General features: G+C 45.3%; 1 protein-coding gene across 8 annotated transcripts in view; it reads left to right on the forward strand.

Moving 5' to 3' along the window:
- Positions 1-4239, forward strand: part of LOC147883752 (E3 ubiquitin-protein ligase At3g02290-like) — a 106952-nt gene extending 102713 nt beyond the window's left edge. For all 8 annotated transcript variants that reach the window (XM_087398966.1, XM_087398969.1, XM_087398967.1 and 5 more), the window contains one exon: positions 3764-4239. In XM_087398966.1, coding sequence (XP_087255092.1) covers positions 3764-3790 — 27 coding nt within the window. In that variant the 3' untranslated portion in view covers positions 3791-4239. The remainder of the gene's footprint in view (positions 1-3763) is intronic.
- The last annotated feature ends 17273 nt before the right edge of the window (positions 4240-21512 follow it).

Below are 21512 nucleotides of genomic sequence, written 5' to 3' on the forward strand. Positions count from 1 at the left end.
ATGAAGATCAGAAGAGGAAGAGGGAAGAGGCCAAGCCCAAGGAAGAATATCAACTAATGGGACAACAAGAGAGATGCTCGTGATCATCAAGCATTGCTTAGCACATGCGGTGAGTGAAGCCAAACAAGGCATGTTGAACAAGAAAGGATGGTTCAAAGCCATGGAATCACTAGTCTACTACTATTCCAAATTTTGGAAAAGTAGGGAAGCTTGATGTGACAAACTATCCCATCTGGAAGGTCAAGATCTGTAGCCATCTTGTGGCGAGGAAACCTTGGAAGATTACAACGGGAGTAGATGTGAAGCCCAAGGACATCAAGGAGTTTCAGGAGGGATTACGATGGTTGTAGATCTAGACAAGCTTGAAGCATGGGAGGACAAAGACGCCCAAACCCTTGCACTGTTCATAGGGACGATGATGGATTCTGTCATTCCACATATTTAGACTGTTGAACATTTGGCGAGCTGTAGACAGCTTCGAAGGTACGAGGCGGATAAGAGGAGGGCCCAATCTCTTCAGCATCAATTGTTCAACATGCACATGGAGAAAGGGGATCATGTATATTACCATTTTATGAAGATGAAGGTGGTGAGAGATCTATTGGCATCAGTTGGTCAGAAAGTGGACTCAAGCTAGTTGTGCTAGCATTGCTATGCTTGGGATGCTTCCAACAAGTTTTAAGAGCTTTGTGACGACCGTGACAGCAAGAGAGAGGACTAGAACTCTAACATTCAAGGGACTCGGCCCCTTGTTGCTGTAGGAAGAGGCCCGAGAGAAAATGTACAAAAACGACGACGACAAAGCATTTCTGGTAAAAGACAAAGGCCATTTTGGCAAGGATAAGCCTAAAGAAGGTTCCAATGGCAACAAGGCGGATGATGCAGACAAGAAAAGAAAAAAGAAGTGTTTCTAGTGTGAGAAACTCTACCTTCGCAAAAGATTGCAGGAAGAAAAAGATAGATCAGAAGAGGAAGAGAGGGAGGCCAAGCCCAAGGAAGAATCAAATCCGAATCAGCCAATGTGACAACATGAGAGTTGTTAGTGACATTGCGCATTGCTATGCGGTGAATGAAAGCAAACAAGGTTGGCATGCAGATAGTGGAGCATCTTGACACATATCAAACAAGAAAGGAGGGTTCAAGCCATTGAGCTGCACATGTAGACTCAAAGGTGAGGGTGGGAGTCAATAGAACATGCCCTGCTAAGGGTATTGGCAGCATTCCATTCAACATAAACTCCGGAGACGAGAAGGTAATGTGCCGATGTTCTCTATGTTCCTGACCCTTTGTAAGATTTTACTTTCCGTGAGTCAGATGACAAGAAACAGGATGAAGATAGAGTTTGACAACCAAGAAGTCGTGATTGATCAAAAGATTCCGTGGCACTTGTGGGTTGAGGAGCTAAAGAAGATGGGTTGTAAAGGATCATTGCATTGGTGATTCATGGTGATAAAAGAAGCTCCATGGATGAGGAATCTGACCACATAAAGATGTAGAAGGGGAAGCTGGTGGATGGACTTCCACATATAGAAGGGGCAGATGGAGTCTGCAGGGTTTGCTTAGAGGGCAATCAACACCCGGAGGCCAATTGAGGGCCAAAGCTTTGCTGGCGTTGGTACACTCTGCTATATGCGGAGCCATGCCAACTCATTCATTTGCAGGCTCTCACTACTTTCTGACGTTCATTGATGATTGTAGCTGTATGATTTGGGTTTACTACCCAGCAAAGTTTTTGATAAATTCAATGAGTGGAAGGCCAAGGAGGAGTTATGGAAGGTTGTGAAGACATTCCACACTGATAGAGGAGGGGAATTTCTTCAGAAGCATGCGACGCTTTCTCTAAAAAGAGCATAGCTTACGAAGCTTGTACATCTCAGCAGAAGAGAGTTGCAGAGAGGAAAAACCGTGTAATAGTGGAAATGGGTTGACTATGATGAGCGGAAAGAACCTCTCAAAGTCTATTGGAGTGAGGCAGTTCATGCAGCCATGCACTTCTCCGCAATCCTGATCACCAAAGAATGATTTCTTGCAAAGTCAATGGACCAAAGCACTGACCTTCCGTTTCCATGCGTTTGTATAATCCTCTAAGATACGAGGTGCTTGCTTGATTTCTTCTTTTAAGACTATACCTTCAGGAGTGTCATTTAGAAATGATCTTTTTACTCCCCAATGATTCTCCTCCTCACTGCCTCCGGCATAAGAGGAATTTCCTTACCACCATAGATGATTGCACATTCTTGTATCTTTTGGGCAGCTCTGTGTCCTTATTTTTGGGTCCAAAGGTTCTTGCTGCTACTGCTACTACTACTGCACATTCTTATTTTCTGCAACCTTTGGAATTTAGTGGTCTTGTAGTTGCTTTTTAAATTCCACCCATGTCTTTGGCATCATATCTTCTGTCTCAAGCGCATGGTTCCATAAAGCCACTCAGGGTATTAAAATAGCAGAGTTACATCTTTGCTTGTTGTTGTCTCACTACATTCAAAATAGGCGTCAAGCTTCTGATCCATGCCAAGAACACCTCTGGTTGTTGGTCTCCTTTTTCCTTATCCTTGGCTGAAGTCAGTTCCTGGACTGGCTGCTTGGTTCACTTCTCACGCAGTGATTTGTCCAATGAATCTTGAAGAGCTGTGCTCATGGCAGGAAACTTTTTCTTGAGTTAAAAGAATTTAAAAACTGAAATATGTACAGGGCCTCTTAGTCCTTCGCAAGCTATGTACAGGTCCTCTAGACTACAAAGGAGGAGGTTCCTTTCTGCACAACCTCATAAATCAGGTTCCCATGTAGCTGATCCTCTGCCCAGGTCTGGACAAGCTCCTAATCTGGCTCCTGCACAGCCAACCCTCTTTCCTGTGTGGATTTCAAACACAGCCAGCCTGATTGTGAGCTGCGCAAGAGGGAGAGTGTCTCCTCATTCCTGGGCATATCAATGATTTGCACTCGCCCATTGATAGACTAGGCTCCCTCCTCCCCATCTTTACTTTCTCCTTTGTATCCTGGACTATTTGCAGCTGGAATAGTATGAACCCACGTGCATCCAATTGATAAGTTTTTTTCCCTGAAAATTGTTATCTGATGGAGTGGACATGCACAAAGGCAGGTGTTATTCCTGAGACCATTTTGTCAAGTTTGCTGAGTGCCAGATGCAAGACATTATGCGCTACAGATGATCAAATAATAAGGACTAGCATTGATTGCACTACCGGAGATGGAGTACTCGTGAAAGAAACTTTGACAGAGTACCATTGGCATTAGTTCCCTCTGTGCTTTATACTCCTAGTCATTTGGGACGGTGCCGTACAGCGATGTTCCAGTAGTATATATTGTGCTTTGGAGGGTTCATATTTCTTAAATCCTTCAACAACAAAACTGTAGGACGTATGTCAAGAAGGGAGGCCATTTTTTTAGTTTGGGCTGCTTTTGAATTATTCGATTCCCAGGAATATTCTTATTAAGAGATTTTTCCAAGGAATTGAAATCTTTTCCATGGCATTTTCTCACATCCTAACAGTGCTCTGGAAAGCTAAGCTGTGAATATGAAATCTAATTAAGGATGATTCCCAAACTGTCGTTCTTGCATGTGCTGATATGGTCATTTTCTCTTTGTTTGCTACTGTGATATGTAGGTTATAAGTTGTAGTGGCTTACAAAATAAACAAAGGGGCTGCCTAGTTTGCTGCATATATGGAGACTCTCTCTCTCTCTCTCTCTCTTTCACTTTCTTTCTGTGCATTGGGGTTTCTCTGACTGGTCGTATGTACAGGAAATGATTTTCAGTGAGACTCCTTAATCAAAAATGCTGCTCAATCATCAAGTTATAATGATGCGGCTAGTGGTAACACCGCTATTGTAGACTGTGGCATTAGCGGCATTGTAAATATCAGGCTATGCTTCCCTACTGGCACTGTTGTCAACACCGCCAAAAAATCAGGTGGTTGGATACCTATTAAGGGTGGTATCGTTTGAATTGATGTACGCATATTTTGTACTGAAATTTATTACCACGAAGTTTTTACAATTTTATCATATTTATAAGGGTGGGTCAGGAAGTTGGGGAAGGATTACCTTTGTCATATCCAACCTTGTACTTGTGGGTATGAGAGCTTTCAAATTCCCCTTTCCATGCTTGGAAACATTCATATTTAAAACAGTATGCCAGTGCTATGTTGGTTGGCAAGAAGTTGTATAGTGTGAACTATTTGCACAATTTCAGTTTTATGCAAGCAATAAATTCTTAAATGTTCTTGTGAATGAATATGGGCCATCTTCTGAAGAGAAGCAATTATGATGATGTTTTTGTTCAACTATATAGGATGTCGTGTTGGAATATGGAAGAAAGAACTAGAACTAGAAACTAGAAATGAGATGACAAGACTGAAAGATAAGAAATACCTTGAGAAGAGTGTCGACAAGACACAAGCTAGACTGATAGATTACAATGATGTGACCCATTGAATATATGGGCCAAAGTACAAGACATAAGGCAAGAGTGCTTATGGGATAATTGTAGAAGTGCGACATGGCACACACTCAAGACATAAAGACTAAACTTAGACTTAGACTTAGACTTAGACGAATGTAGACTAGGAAATAGTACACTTAGTGTGCACTTATCTCCAACACCCTCCTTAAGTGGACACTAGGAGTAAGACAGAAAAACAAGACTAGAAGACAGACATAAAGACTGATAGACTGAGAGACAAGATAGAGAACATGACAGACAAAAGATCCTGAGACACCCCTCCTCAAGTGATATCCTCATATGGGTCCACAAGGGTAGGGACAAGATGGATCTAAAACACAGTCAGATTGATAGACAAATAGACAGACAGACAAGACTAGATAGACAGAAGACTGACTGTAGACAAATAGAAAGACCAAGACACTAGAACCCCTTGACCTACATCATCGGTGGTCAAGGTGGTAGACAAGACATAGAAGTAATCAAAAAGCCCACTTCTCATCATGTGAGGAAGGAACAACATGATCAACTGATGGAGATGTTGCAGCAACATGGGCTGAGGTAGATGCAGGAGCTGATGTAGAGGTTTTGGAGTAGCAGTCCCTCTCCCGGTGATTAACACGGCCACAAATGGTGCATGGATGAGCCTTGAAACAGTCCTTCTCCACATGATTAGTTTTGCCACAATCGGTGCAAGGCTTTCTTACCTTAGAACTTCATTTCTTTGCTAAAAATGCAGTGTCAGTTACCTTTCGTTGTTGAGTTCTTTCTTCCTCTTGGAGAGCATTGATGATACCCTCAAGAGAAGGATTATTATGATACTTGAAGGTAGTGACAAGAGTAGCATAGGAGTCAGGTAAGCTTTTGAGAAGCACAGCAATAGCAATATCTTCGGAGATGGGAGACTTGACTGACGCAAGCTGAACCATAAGACTGCGAAGATAATTGACATGAGAGGCTATAGTAGTTCCTTCCTGCATATGTAGATCAAAGAATGAGATCATAAGTGCAATCTTAGAGTTTTTAGATTGGGCTCCAAAAAGAGTATCCAAAGTGATCCATGCTTGAGGAGCAGACTGTATGTCGGAGATGTGATGAATGTAATCATCTCCAAGGCCGAGCAATATGATAGCATAGGCTTTGTCGTTCTTGGCAGCGACAACTTGCTCAGGTGGACCTTCGGGAGCATCACGGTGAACAATGTCCCAAAGGCCTTCTTTCATAAGATGGCACTTGATTTTGATCTGCCAAGTATGAAACTTGGACCCATTGAATTTGTTGATAGATATGAGAGAATGAGAGGAAGATGCCATGTGGGAAGGTCTTACCTCTTGCTAGGATGCAAGGGCAGTCTCTATTCGCTTACAATATTGCAGAAATAAATGAGAGGAAGAGATCCCAGAAGCCGGTTCTCTCACCACTTTGTCAGGGCCATAGCATATGACAGCCCATCGAAGCAGGAGGAACCAGCAAAAAAGGAGAGAGACTGTTCAGCAAACTGAAAGAGGCAAAAGCTCAGTACCTGAATCCCGGGCAGAAGTAAAAGTGTAAAAAGGATGCATATCTCCGTGAAGATGGAGCTGGAGAAGTCGTCAACCTGTGCAGGTACGGATTCCGTACGGTCGTATGGACTGTACGGACTGTACGGACAGCGAGCAGAGTACGGAGTACGGCCGACGTACGGATGTCGTGCAGAGTACGAACGACGTACGGATGTCGTGCAGAGTACGGATGACGTATGGACGACGGCGCAGAACTGTACGGATCTGTCCGATGTACGGATGACGGCGCAGAGCTGTACGGATAGCAGGAACGGGTGCTAGATCTGTCGTGACAGCAGAGTGCTGCGCAGATCTGGCGTGACAGCAGATCTGGCGCTCAGATCTGTGGCTGAGCTGCACAGATCTGAAGCGCAGATCTGGCGCAGAGATTTGGAGCAGGCGGAGCAGGCGTACACGCAGCAGAGTCATGCAGATCTGGAGCGCAATGGCGGGGCAGAAAGAGGGCAGATCTCGGAGAAGAGGCGGCCAGCAGAAGCGTAGAAGAGGGTGGTGCAGAGATAGAGGTGCCACGAGAGGCTGAAGAGAGAGATGCCGGAGGGAGAGGTAAACTGAAAGGAGAAGATGAAGCTATGGCTGCAGCAAAGTGAGAGGAGAGGAGAGGGGATCTACATGCTCTAATACCATGTTGGAATATGGAAGAAAGAACTAGAACTAGAAACTAGAAATGAGATGACAAGACTGAAAGATAAGAAATACCTTGAGAAGAGTGTAGACAAGACACAAGCTAGACTGATAGATTACAATGATGTGACCCATTGAATATATGGGCCAAAGTACAAGACATAAGGCAAGAGTGCTTATGGGATAATTGTAGAAGTGCCACATGGCACACACTCAAGACATAAAGACTAAACTTAGACTTAGACTTAGACTTAGACAAATGTAGACTAGGAAATAGTACACTTAGTGTGCACTTATCTCCAACATGTTGAGTCTTTTTTTTTGCAAAAATATGGGAAGCAATATGATGGATGTTGCAATTTGGGATTTCTCTTCCTAGAATGTGCCCTATCACATTTGCACAGAGAGAGAGAGAGAGAGAGCGAGCGAGCGAGAGAGAGAGAGAGAGAGAGAGAGATTATTAAAGTCTATATTGAAGACCGATGGGTCTATGAGACTGATAGAAAACTTGATACAATGAGCAAAACAGGTGGAGCCACTAAATGAGCCTAACCCATGCTAGAAAACTATGTAGGACATAGTCAATGTCATCATCATCAGTATCACCACAGTCATAGTCCTCACTAACAGCATCATCATCCTAGCAAATATACCCGAACCCAATACAATGCAGCACACACGCATGAGACCTCAAGGTAGACTCGATGATGGGCTAAGCTATGCTGCATGAAGCTTATGATAGATAGCAGTTTGTTGTGTGCGAGTGTAATCTGTCGTGACTTCCTGGCGGCTGCTCTGCGTTTGACAAGCGCCACAGTGACCTTGTCGGTCGTGCCCCGGGCGTGAGCATGGACGGGATGTCCACTAGTGTGATATGTGCATCTGTCCTTTGCCGAATGTGTTGCGTCTCGGTCTCAAGGTCTCTACCTTGCATGCTATCCGTGGTCAGGGAGGCAATAGGCTCTGGCTTGAAGAACTCCATGATCACACTCTGAGATGAATCCAATAAAGCCCCTCGTTCCTTGTCTCTGTGATCTGATGATACGCTCTCTATGTCAAACCGCCTCATGAATGAAAGCGGCAAGGCACCTTTGGTCTGGGTATGAGAGAAGTTTGGAAAGGGGCTGAAGCCATCTCTGAAGAGGCCATGGTATCGTCCACGGATCTCATAGTAAACTAGGCAATGGAAAGTGAAGTGCTCCTCTGACTCGATCTCATGTCGGTCACAGTGTGTGCAAGTACGACTGGATCTAGGTGTCTCTTGAGCTCTCGTCCATTCTTGATACGGAGTCGGTGTGATGAAACACGGAACTACCCAATGGCAATCCTAAGCGAGTGTGTGATAGCTTGATTTGAGTGTAGCCTCGCGGGTCAATGAAACCCTCCTCGGAGATGCGCTAGAGGCCGACTACTAAAAACATCATTACATAAGTAGCAAATGTGGTACTATAAGGGCCACAGTCTACTTTAGTGTTTACTGCTAATGACACGTGCGAGACTATCGTATTGCTCTAGAAATTGCTTTCACGTCTCCATAATTTGGATTATGTATGTGCCCATAGTAATGATACCGTGCAGGGGGTGAGGCTCTGTGAAGTCCATCCCTCCAAGACTCAAGGATGGAGGAGTTTACCTCTGGCATCCGCGTGCTTGCCCCCCTCAGGGGAGAGCTCGCCCATGCCTCTTATCTCAGATGGAAGAAGACTTCAAGCTTCGAAAGAACTAGCCGGGCCACTACCCAAACCCTAAAACCCTCTTTGAAGCAAGAGCTGTGAAAATGCAAGAGAGAAAAAGTAAGCAAGATGGAGAGTGAGCTGAATGTAGTTCACTCTCGAAGTGTACTGAACTGAAGTGACTGAAGTGTGAGTACCAGGAAAGAGATAAGGGTTTTGTCTAAGTGACAAAACCCTATCTAATCACTAACTATAGTTAGAGATTAGACCATGGTTAGGGGGAAAACCTCTAAGAGGGAAAAGTGCCCCTAACTCACTTCATTACATTACATTGGCCACTGCCTAGAATATATTAATAATTCTAACACCCCCCTGGAATGCCAATGTGGTGTACAAGATAGTGATCAATCACCAAAAGGAGATAAGTTTAGGGCATTGCAAAATGCCTTAAACTTCTCACGTGGAAGTGCTTTGGTGAAGATGTCTACAACATTGTCATGTGTTGACACATAGATCATACTGATCTCCCCTGCATGCAACTTCTCTCTAACATAATGATAATGAACCTCAATGTGCTTTGTGCGAGCATGAAACACAGGATTCTTTGCCACTGCAATAGCACTCTGACTATCAGTGAGAATAGGAGAAGGACCCTTCAATATGAGACGAAGATCAGCGAACAAAGGTTGCAGCCAAACACACTCAACTGTCGCTGTGAAAGCTGCCCTGTACTCAGCTTCACATGAGGAAGTAGCCACTGTAGATTGCTTTTTGCTCAGCCAAGAAATGCAAGCGTTGCCCAAAAAGAAACAATTACCACTAGTAGACTGCTTGGTATCATAGTCTCCAGCCCAATCTGAATCACTATAAGCATGCATCTGCAAGTCACCCCCCCGGGAAACATCAAACCAAAAGACTTTGTGCCTTGCAAATATCTGAAGATGCATTTTACAGCCTGCCAATGTGTTGTCTTTGGACTGTGCATATATCTGCTCACCTGAGATATTGCATACTTCATGAATATTGGCCTGGTATTACACAAGTATATGAGGCATCCAACAGCTTGGCTGTAAAGTGTGACATCCACTGATTCACTTGCATCATACATAGTAAGCTTCAGCCCCGGCTCCATGGGAGTGGCAATAGGCTTACAATCATGCATGTTGAACCTATCCAAGAGCTTCTGCATATACTTGGATTGAGACATAACGATGCCACGCTTGTTTTGTATAAACTAGATCCCCAAATAAAAATTCAACATGCCCAAATCTGTCATGTCAAATTCAGCTTTCAACTCAGCCTTAAAATCTGCAATTATATCCTCATTTGACCGTGTGAGCAGCATGTCATCTACATAAGAATGATGACTAAAATATCCCCCCCATCCTTCTTGATGTAGAGGGTGCTTTCCGTGGGACTATTGTGTAATCCCTTACTTGCCAGGAATGCATCTATCTTGGCATACCATGCACGTGGAGCTTGTTTCAGCCCATATAATGCTTTGTTAAGCTTGCAAACCTGAAGTGGATTGCCAGAAAGTTCAAATCCAGGAGGTTGCTTGACATAAACCTCTTCCTACAACCCCCCATTAAGAAAAGCTGTTTTTATGTCCAACTGATGGACATTCCACACAAAATTTGCAGCCATGGCAATAACTGACCATATGGTGGTCATCTGGGATGTAGGAGCAAATGTCTCCTCATAATCTATGCCCTTCTTCTGTGCATAGCCTTTTGCAACCAGCCATGCCTTGTACCTGTCAATAGACCCATCTAGTTTCCTTTTTATCTTGAAAACCCACTTGGTACCAATGGCATGCTTACCTGGTGGCAAATCCACAACATCCCAAGTCTGATTTTTCTTTATGGACTGCAACTCATTGTGCATGGCATGCATCCAATGCACATTATCCTTTGCTTCTTCAAAAGAGTTAGGCTCCTCTTCATCAAGAAGAGTCCTGCATAAGCTGTCTCAACTAAAAGAGCCCCCCTTGCATGCCTTACTGCACTATGAGTTATGCCAGGCAATGGGGCCTCAAGCCTCCTCTCCTTGAGAGTTTGAAGCAACCAATTCGGGATTGTTTTGGCTGCGTGTATCTCTTGAATCTCTTGCCTGACAACTTCATCCACACCCTGAGGTGGTACAAAATCAGCCGGTGGCTGAATCGGGGCATTTGGTCATTCTCTTTGTCTCTGATTGCGCACTTATCATTAAAAAAAAGAACCTAAAATCCTCCTCTATTGAGTGAGGACAGTGAAAGCAAATTCTTCTTTATGCCTTGCACATAGAGAACATCTGAAATTTTGAAATCTATGCCATCAATGGATGTGAGAATAATGTCTCCTACTCCACACACTGAATAAGAAGAATTATTCGCACAAGTCACCTTCTTTTTGGTAGGTGGTGGGTGCAGAGATCCAAAAAGACTCTTCTTGGAAGTGATGTGCTTTGAAGCACCGCTATCAAAATACTAAGTATTCAGTGTCTCATTGACACTGAGAGAGCATGCATCCTTTGAAGGATCATAGTTGCAAATTAAAAAAGCATATGGGTCATCATCATTAGTGGTTGTAGCATTTGAACTACCCACTAAAAAATCTGAAGTGCAAGACAGAAAGGCATAGTGCTCTTCCACAAAGTTGGTTGCAACATCTCCCCCATCATGAGAATGTGGAGCTGATGCATCTGACACAGCCATACCTGAGTCCCTTTTCTTCTCTTTGGCTATGCGCTTCTTGCATTCTCCAATATAATGACCTGGCTTCTTGCAATAATGACAAATGCCATTCTTTTTTTGCTTATCTACATCACCCTTTGCCTTATAAGAGGGCTGTCCTGAATCAGCTTTATGCTGATGTGTGGGCTGATTGGCATGTGACTTTTGTTGCCCTTACCCTTGGGCTTGAACTTAGAAAGCATGGCACATCGCGAGCCCAGGTTGCCATATTTCTGTGAGTGTGCTCCTCTTGCAACAGAAGTCCTACCAACTCCTGAAAAGAAAGAGGATTGCTGTCCCCCTCAATGACAATTCAGCGAGGTGTGGAACCCAAGATAGGACTCAGGAGGAGAGTTTAGAGTGGTGGTGATCATCTCTGAATCTGGAATGACTTAATCAATATTCAGCAACTGTTCCCTCAAGTCCCGAAGCTTTGTGAGGTGAGAATTCATGGAATCTCCCTCATCCATATGTGTATGGGAAAGCTCTCGCTTCAGAACGGAAACTCTAGCATCATTTCTTGTTGCAAACATACGCTCTAGTATCTCCCCAGCTGCCATATGACCGAATGTGAGGTATAATGAACCTCTTGACAGAGAGAGAAATCACTGAAAGAGCTTGTGCATCTCTAGAGTTCCATCTTTCATGCTCTGCTTTGGGAGCTCCTAGAGTGGCTGCTTCAACTACTTGTGCTGCATTTGCACCTCTACCCCTGCCTCCAGGTGTAGTCATTGTATCTGGTCTTGCTTCATCTCCGTTGACATAATCCCAAAGATGTTTGCCAACTAAGATATTGCGAACCATGAAACTCCACAAGGAGTAGTTGGTGCCATCCAACTTATCCTCCTGTGTGAGAATTCCGAACACCTCTTTGGGGTTTGCTCCAATGATTCTCCAAACATCTCATTCCTATACCCATGAGACATGCAAATATAAGATCTCTAGAAAACATTGGGGTAGGTGTCTAATGATTGTGTGTTTGTGGTTGATGGGGATCATTCAACCCTCAACAAAGCTTTGTGGGGGATTTTTTTGGTGAATACGAAGAACTCACAAGAAGTTGTGCACCAAGTGCCTAAGCTGTCCCATGTATCCTTTGTGAAAACACTAGGAGGAGGCTGTGTACCAAGCTGTGGCCAAAACCACAGAGATCACAAATCATTCAGCAATCTGCTGCCCTGCATGCTCTATGGTGAGCATAAGTACTGTTCCTACTTCTGTCCTTGCACTCCTCACGTTGCATGCTCTTTAAGTGAGCTGCTTCAGTCACCATTTGTAGTGTGAGTTCCTTTGACAACGCCCTCCAGCAATCATGTGCTCTCCTTCTGGTTGTAGGTGTGCACCAAGAGTTGCTCCAGAATGGTTCTCTGATCTGAACTGTAAGTGTCCACAATGGGTATAGGGTCAGGTGACCCTCCAGACTGGCCGACCCGAGTCAGCAAACAGGCTGACCAGTTTGTAAACAGATCGACCAGCCACAGGCCAGTCGACCAGGTCTGTGGATCTACAGACCTGGTCCAGCATATATAAGGCCCCTTTGTGCAGGTTCCTTGCTGCTAGTTCCTGCTGCAGCTGTGTTGAACACGTATAAGGTCCAGCATATATAAGGCCCCTTTCTGCAGGTTCCTTGCTGCTGGTTCCTCTTGCAGCCCTCCTACGTTACCTTATCACACGACGTTACCTTACCCATTCTTACTCCTGTATGTGCTAGAGTATCTTCAAGGGGAAAGTCCCCCTCCACTTCTCTCAACCAAGATGGGGGGTAAGTAACTGGGGGGTTCTCAGGCATTGACTGAGATGTAGAATCAGTAGATGTTGCAGTTGTTTTATGCCTTCGATGCCTCGGTGACTGTTTCAGCATGCCCCGGTAAGGTAAGCCTTCCACCTCATAAGTGGTTTCCAGAGGGTCTTGAATTGAGGGGTGGTCGGCTTCTGATAAGAAAAGGTCAAGCAAAGTGAGATCGGCCATGTCCTCACCTCTGTATCCGGTATGCACCCTGGGTCCGCCCAAGACCTCAAGCTGTTGGTGGTGATTCTCCTCAAGTTCAGCAATGTCTATGTCACTTTCTTCTAAATCACTATCACCATCAGTCTCGTCTTCATTAGTGTTTCTGTCTTCTGTATGACCATCATTGCACTCACCAGTACCATGGTTGTATACCATAGTACCATGATTGTACTCTGGAGTACCATTGGTGGGTTGTGCAGTACTAGCCTCATCTATAGTGGATCCTTCATTGTATCCTATAGTATTGTCAGCATCATTTTGACCAATGTCCTCGATGTCGGCCACTGGACGATCCTCAACGTTTACTGCAGTACCATCATTGTCCTCAGTACGATCAGTGGTGTCCACTGTAGTACCCCTAGTGACCATTCTCTTATACATGTGTGGACTATTGCAAAGTCCAAAGGGCATCCTTTCGTAAACTAGTTGAGCCAGACCCTGTCGTTCTGGGTGGATTTTTGATACTGCAAGTAGGTGTTCTTCTTGATCTTCTTGTTGGCATAGTTCGACCATGTTGACCGCTAAGGAGCCCAGGGCTCCCATCCAATCCAAAATGATCATCCTCCTAGCTTCTGGTCGAGGGTCGAAGCTTACACGAGGATGTGGATGTAGGTCTGAACTGTGAGTCATTGTCTCCAGTGGTTTCTCTTCCATCACTCCTTTCCCTTTTTCCTGGGCAGGACTAGGTCTTGTCCCCATAGCCCCTTCTCTGTTGAGTGCTGTTGGGGACAAAGTGGGAGGACCTACTCATGCCTCCTTATCCCGGTGATGTTCGAGGGTTGTCACTTCTATTGCAAACCTCACAGTTCTGGACTTGCGGGATGGAAGCTGAGGTGTGCTACCTTCATCTTCAGAACTTGTTTGAAGATCTCTCGTGACACCCTTTACCACCTCCTGATACCTCAAAGGCATAGAGTGATCACCCGAGGATGAGGCACTTCCAGAGTTAGTGGTTGACCTTAATGGTTGTGCGCCCTTCGAGTTTGTTTCTGAATCACTATCAGAAGCCAGCATGGGTGGTCTATTCCTGGGCGTACTGTGTACCTTGGAGGAGGAGAATGACCTCGGTGGGGGAACACTTGTCGAACTCATTGGTGCTGAGGTCTCCGGTGCTGACTGTGAGTCACCCTTACATTTGTCACCTTTTGTATGTGACCGTGTCACAGCGCCCAACACTGTGCCAATCAAATGGGGACTGTTGCCCTCCCCCGCCACTACTACATCAACCATATTTACTTGGGATGCGGGTTTCACTCGGAAACCACCCCTTCGACCGCGTTGATAAGAGGGTCCATAGCCACCTCCTGACATAGGTGGTTGGTACGGGACATAGTATGGCTGAGGATAGAAATAAGGGGAACCAATTGAATTGGGGGCAGGAGCTTGGAGCAAAGGGGGAGTCGGAAGCAATGGAGGTGGCATGACAGGAGGAGGAGGTGGCTCAGATGCTCGTGCAAGAGGGGGAGCAGGAGATACTTCTGCTGGGCTAGAAGTTATGGGTACCGTTCTGTTGACTGCAGCAACTAGAGGTTCGCCCGAGGTATACTCTGGAAGAAGCTTCTTTAATCCTTCGAGGTACCTACACTCAAAGGCATCATGTCCATGGATCTCACAAAATGTACAAAATGAGGTAGAATTAGGTACCTTTCGCTTGGAGGGGCACTCCCAGTAACCATGGTTAGAACCCTTGCATTCTGTGCAACACCAAAGGTCACTTCGAATTTGGGCCTCAAAGGACGATTGGCCATCCACCTTTATTCTATCTTTCAGGCCTTCTTTGATTTCTTCCAACTCCTTGAGTTGCTGCCATGCGGATGATCCCTCCTCTCTTGGGAGTTGGGTGGTCGTATTCGTTGATGAGGCAAAGCTTAACTGTGACCGTTCCATCTTGACGGCTTCTTTTAGGAAGTCTTGAAGTGAGGCATGTTCAGGGAGTTTATCCACCAACCTTATAGCAATGGAAGGGGGTAATGCTTTCAAAAACCATCCCTTCATGACAGCATCATTAGGTGGCACAGACATCTTTGCCGCCAAGGCCCTCATCCTTGTGTACATCTCAGAGATGCTTTCTCCAGGCTTCATGGTGTCAGTGGATAACTCTTGGACAATAATGTGTTCGAATTTTTCCAACTTGAAAGTACGTAAGAATTCCTCCCTTAGGTCTGTCCACGTTTCGAAGTGGTTCGGAGAAAATTGACTGTACCATACATCCGCGGCATCCTCCAATGATGAGGGAAAGATGTGAAGGAACGCATGCTCATTCTCCACACCTTTAGCTCTACATGCTGTGAGGAACTTCCTCACATGAGCTTCCACATCTTCATGGAGGTGGCCTTTGAACTTTTGAGTCTTCACGTGGACCTTGTTGAGTAGCTCAAGAAGTCTAGCTGTGTCTGGAGGACTAAGAACGGCCATCCCCACCCAAGAGGTTGGAGAAGATGCAAGAGTTGGAGGGAGTCCCGATGGGGCTGTAATGAGTGTTGGTGTTCCCAAGGAGGAGACCACCCCGACAACTCCTCCTGTGGAGGACCACAAGGGGGAAGTCACTACTGATGTAGTCATAGAGGAAGTGTACCCAGATGGTAGCGCGTAAGTGGGGGGTCTCGGTGTTGCAGAGGGATAGGGTGAGAACATGGAAGATGTGGGGGTAAAAGAGGATGGGAGAGCATTTGGGAAAGAGAGGGACGGAGTTGAAGTCATGGATGAGTAGGCAGAAGGGAAGGAAGGAGGTGGTGGAAAAGGCAACACCGGTGTGGATGGAAAGGGAGATGAAACCATCATGGTAGGTAAAGGCATGGCCGGAGCAAAAGTATCCCCCAATGGGATAGATGTAGAAGAAGGATTAGCTAGGAGCCCAGAGCTATGCATAACAGATGAGGTAGCAGCTTGTCCACAAGAGGTCGAGGCGGGAGTAGATGGAGTCATCACTCCGGTAGAAGAGGTGGTTGATGAAGACATCGTTGCAGGAGGAGGAGAGGGGCTGCCTTGGCCTTGATGAGTCCTTGAGGAGCCCTCGTCTTTAGTACCCTCTTCTTTCACCTGTTCTGCGCTTTGCACTTCTTCTTCTCCGGAGTCCGGATCAGACCACCAGGGTTTCTGTTGATCCAAGTCAATGAGAGTGTCGATGAAGTTACTTGCTCTGGCTACTGCTCCAATGAGCTCACTTTGTGCTCGAGTTGAGGACTTCGCAAACTTACGTCGCACGTAATGCTTCTTGTACCTAGTTTGGTCTGCCGGAAGTCTTTTCTCCACTCTCCTCGAGTACCTCCTAGTTCTCTCACTAGCTCCTTCAAATGTTTCAGAACTACTCGGCATAAGACCTCTCTCTAAGACCCTAGATCACCACTTCACTTGTGCTACTCAATACCAGCAGTGTCCCACCGTGATCGCCATAAACTGTTTGAGGAGAGGGGTTCCTATCCTTCCGGAGGTATTACCGGAGGCCAAAGGCCACTGGCGTGAGAAGCATGAGATTTGCAATGCTCTAATGCAATGGATCGTGCAGAGCGCACCGTGCAGTAGTAATGCTCTAATGTAATGGATCGTGCAGAGCGCACCGTGCAGTAGTGTGCGAATGTCGTATGCTATACTGCAGTGAACGACGACGTACGAGTGTACTATGCTAAATGACAATCAGCGGCGAACTCCACAACATAAGCAAAATAAGAAAATCCTACACTGGTGAACAATCCCCATATTGGGAAGAGACAAGAGAGATGAGAAAGTGATCGAGTTGGCCAAAGTACATATGATTGGGCTAGTGTCCCCAGGTCACAAGTCTCAAGTCACAAGAATACACAGGTCTATCCCCATAGTAGACAGAGGGTACACACAAGTCTCTCCACATTCTCTCCTTGGCGAGCTCGTAGCTCTAGCCTCTATCTCTTCTCACTCTCCTCTCTTTTGCTCCAATGCCGAATGTCGAATGCCTTCTCCTCTCTCTCCCTTCTCCTTCATCCTCATCCCTCGCCTTGGAGGGTCCCTTCTTCGCTGAGAATCTCTTTCTTTCTTCCCATTGGTCATCCTCTTATCTCCTTAGCTGTTGAGGATAGCCGTTGCGCCGTTGGCTCTCTTGATGGCTACGGCGACTTCTTGACTCCCTGACTCGCCAGCCTGATGGTGTAAATTCTCCATGTGCAGGTGAGCTGGATCACCGCACCACTGCACCACTGTATCACTGCACTGTGTAAATATAAATACTCCTGACTGCTCCATGTGCTAAGCTCACTCTCCATGTGCGCAGCTCTTGATGAGATCACTTTGGACATGATTCTCCTAGTTGACCTGTGGTTGACATGTGTCGTTACATGATTGCCTCGGATAGTACTCCTGGATGAACCCGTGTGATCGTGTGGCTAACTTGTGTTGACACATGGTCAACAGATGTTGTCATGTGGTCAACGCCTGTCGACAAATGGTCGTCGTATCCAACCAGTTTACTAGTACTTGCTGTCGTATTGCATCTGCTGTGACAGCTGTATTTGCTGTATCAGCCCATCTTTTGGCACTCTTTCAGAGCTCCTATCCATCTCTGACAATGGACTGTGCAAGAGCCCATGTGGCATCCTACAATGCTGCCCACATGCTTGCCTTGTTCTCCCTCCACCTAGATCCACCCATGTGGCATCTAGATCTAATGCGCGCACAGAAGAATCTCATGCCCCTCATTCCTATACTAGTACCATATCCCTGTGCTCTCCTCATATGAGGGCTTGGAGGTGGGAGAATGGACCCTATTTTCCAATACATGCTATAGCGGCATGTTTGCAGTGCAAATTCTTGGAATCGTGGGGGAGACAAGTTGTTGGCCCTTGTTTCAAAGACTCCCGAGGTAGTGAGCTATTCTTTGAAGACCACGGAACTTGCCCTTCTTTGGGTAGATTGCATGTTAAGTTGAGCACATTGCATATTGCATTGCACATACAGCACTTTGAATTTGGCACATAGTACTTTTCACTTATTGGAAAACCACACATTTGTGTGGTCATAGACAACGTAGAGAAGGTCATAACAACATTAAGGCAACCAAAACACCCAAGCTATAATGATGTGTAGGTAGTAGTGCTTAACATGTAGGTTTTGAAGCATTGATCGGTACCAATATATCCAGTTCAAGGAATAGGAAGGAGGAAGTTACCACAAACAATAAACGACGGATGGTATAAAGAACCCCCATAGAATAGTATTTTTCGATTACCTTCAAACATACAGGTCCATCTAAGATAATTTTTATAGTCTATAAATGCGTACAAACGTGCTCTTAACTTGTGTACGGTTTCGTCATTATGGGAACGCTATGGGAACATTATAGGAGAGAAGGGGGAAGACAATAATCACGTGCATATGGGAACGCTATGATTATAGGGGATTAGGAAGTTAACGAGACAAATTAAGGTAAGGGATATAGGAACTTATTGAAGCATACTAAAGTAAGAAATGCCAAATTCCTTACTAAGGGAGAGGATGAAGCCAAAACTGTGTCACCTCAACTATAGTGTGTAGCCTTCATGAACTGTCCTTGTTGTTAATTTGTCTCTCTTGTTTCGAGTTCTTGGAAATGAAGAGATCAGCAAGCGAGATGGTGGAAAGAAGCAGGGCCGGTGATTTGTAGCAGGAATCAGGAGCAGGAAGGATTAATCCTCAGGAGGGAGGAAGGATTGATGCTACAATTTTTACCTCAGGGATCAACAACCGAGAACGGTGGATGGAAGCAGGGCTGGCTATTGTAGCAAGAATCGGGAGCATGAAGGATTGATGCTGCAATTTCTACCTTAGGAAGGGAGAAAGGATAAATGCTGCAATTTTACCTCAGGGATCAGCAAGCGAGAACGGTGGATGGAAGCAAGGTCGACAATTGAAGTAGGAATCGGGAGCAGGAAGGATTGATGCTCCAATTTCTACCTCAGGAATCCTCAGGAGGGAGGAAGGACGGATTGGCAATTTTTACCTTAGGAATGCTCTGGAGGGAAGAAGGACGGATTGATGCTGCAGTTTCTACCTCAAGAATTCTCCTCATTCGGCACCTCCCTCCTTTTATGATTCTCGGATCCTTCACAACATTTGAGCACCACACGCAGCGCAGTTCTTCAAGCGAGTCCTTCTGGGGAAGACTCTTGGAAGGACCGTTTGCGAGCTTGTAGAAGATGCAGGCCCTGCCTGCGGAGGAGCAGAATCAGAAAGTGTTGGATAGACGTATAGATGGAAGTATAAAAGGAGGTGCAAGAAAGGAGCGACTTTGAAACGTGAATCAAAGGGGATTGAGCTAGACGGTTTAGAGGATATGTCTGAGCAACCGAGCGCGGGTTCGAAGTGGAGCAGGACTTTTCAGATGAAGCTGGTGCAGGAGGCTCCCTTTTGGAAACAGAGGTGGGCAATTCGTCCGCCAAGAGACACATTGATGCATGTACCAGTTGCCAGCTTTTGATCTTGCTGAGAAGCTCTTAACCTGCACTGATAACCTCAACTCACGACCTGCACATTTTTTTAATCTCACGTTTAAAAGAAGGCTCAAGCTTTTTTGAAGTGACAATTTTGTTTAGGCCGGCTTGCACGAATAGCATGACATGTGGGTGCACCAGGCTAGAATTTTCACTTGATGGCACAATGTTGCCTGCCTAAAAACGATTTTTAGTTCTTTGAGAATTTCATCATCCCCCCAAAAATCTTTTGTATTTACCTTATAGGAGGGCATCGCTCTATATACCTTATACAACCACTCATAGGTAAGTCTTTGAAAAGGAGGAATAGAGTCAAGAACCAAGTATGTGCAAAATTCTTGCCAAGCGCACTCTAATGCAATCATAGCCCCAATGACGCATGGTTTTTTGCAGATGACAATCATTAATTCCATTCTAAAGTTTCCATTTCAGAGGACCATGCATAATAATGTGAAGATCACAAGTAAGGTGTTTCCATTGAAACACTTTTGAAATTTTTGGGACACATATAGTATGTGTAGGGGCACAACAAAGTATCATTAGACAGATAAACAAAGCTTAGCATCCTCGTTAAGATAGGGTTATCAAAAGGACATGAACCATCTATGTATAATCATGTTTCCTTGTAATTTTCAAAAAGGCATCCATGTTTTAAAAGAGTTATAGGTCTCTACACCTGGCAATATTTAAAAAAACTCTCTTTTAGTCAAATCATTATTCTCAACAAACAAACTCTTAAAGCAAAACCTATTGCCATCATTGCCATGTCTTGAGCCACGTGTATCTCCATGTGTACTATCAATTCTTATGAATAAGCTCGAGGGACATGACAATTCAATGGTTGGTTTTCTCTTACCATTGTGCATGTTTCTAAGGATACACATGACGTAACCAATCTTTGACATCTATCCCTCCTAGCAGGGGATCTTGAATGTACTCGCTTGCAGACAGCACTGCCCTACTTTTGTGAGGTGGCTAACAGAGTGCTTCTAGATGTTGATTCCTACATTGTTGGAGGTGACTTCAACAATCTAGAGTTTGCAAAGGACAAGTAGGGAGGAGCCTCTTTCGCTAAGATGCTAGCAATGGATAGTAACACTTGAGAATGGATCATCTTTGCAATCATAGACCCTTGGAGAGTGGCTGAGTTTACTCGGTTCCCCGACAACTTCGACTTTTCTTTTAGTTAGAGGGGGCATGATGGACTGCTAGAGCGCCTCGATAAATTCTATGTTGGGGATTGTGCGCTCCACAGGGGAGGCTCCACAGGCATTTTAGAGGGCAATACAATGTCAAACTAATTCGATTGTAATACATCTAGAGTAGCCCTTCCTTGGACTACCCTAAAAAGGGGGTCTGCATCCTAGGTGATCTCCTTCAAGAGACAAAAGTGTAGCAAGCAGTAGTTGAGAGGGCCCAGAGTGGGTTGGGCATCTTGGGTAGCAGATGCAATTCACTAGAGCAGCTAGGAGCTACAATCCAAGGCACACAGATGGAGGCATGCTCTTTAGGAGCGAGAGAAAGTACCTCAATGTGACCTAGCATCCCACACATGCTCTTCAAGAGCAAGAGAGAGCACATCGTTATGGCCTAGCATCCATAAAGAGACAAAAAGAGCAGGATCCAAGCTCTTGGTGGCTCAATGATCTATATGAGACTGCGTAACTCAACCTACAGGCCATGGAGGTTTGTCGGGATGAATTTTTGTACCACTTCTCTCGGGCCAGATGGGTGCAACAGGGGGACATGATCATTAGGTAGTTCTTCCAAACTACTAGGCCATGGTCAGTAGGCACTCGGATTTAGCAGTTGTGGGACGCACAAGGACAAATGCACACAAACCCTCATGAGATCCTTGAGTTGACCACGGACTTCTATTGACAGTTGTTTCAGGATGAGGAGTCGCGTGTGGCTTTTATAGCCCAAGAAGCAGGTTCCGTTGATAGTCTCGCAGAGCTTGAGGAGATGGCTAGAGGCTCCGTTTATAGACGAGGAGCTTTGGGAGGACCTCAAGGCCCTCCCTCCTTAGAAGT

The sequence above is a fragment of the Dipteris shenzhenensis genome, chromosome 27, assembly GCF_047967505.1.
Source record: "Dipteris shenzhenensis isolate YYH24624 ecotype China chromosome 27, Dip_SZ_1.0, whole genome shotgun sequence".
Taxonomy (NCBI): domain Eukaryota; kingdom Viridiplantae; phylum Streptophyta; class Polypodiopsida; order Gleicheniales; family Dipteridaceae; genus Dipteris; species Dipteris shenzhenensis.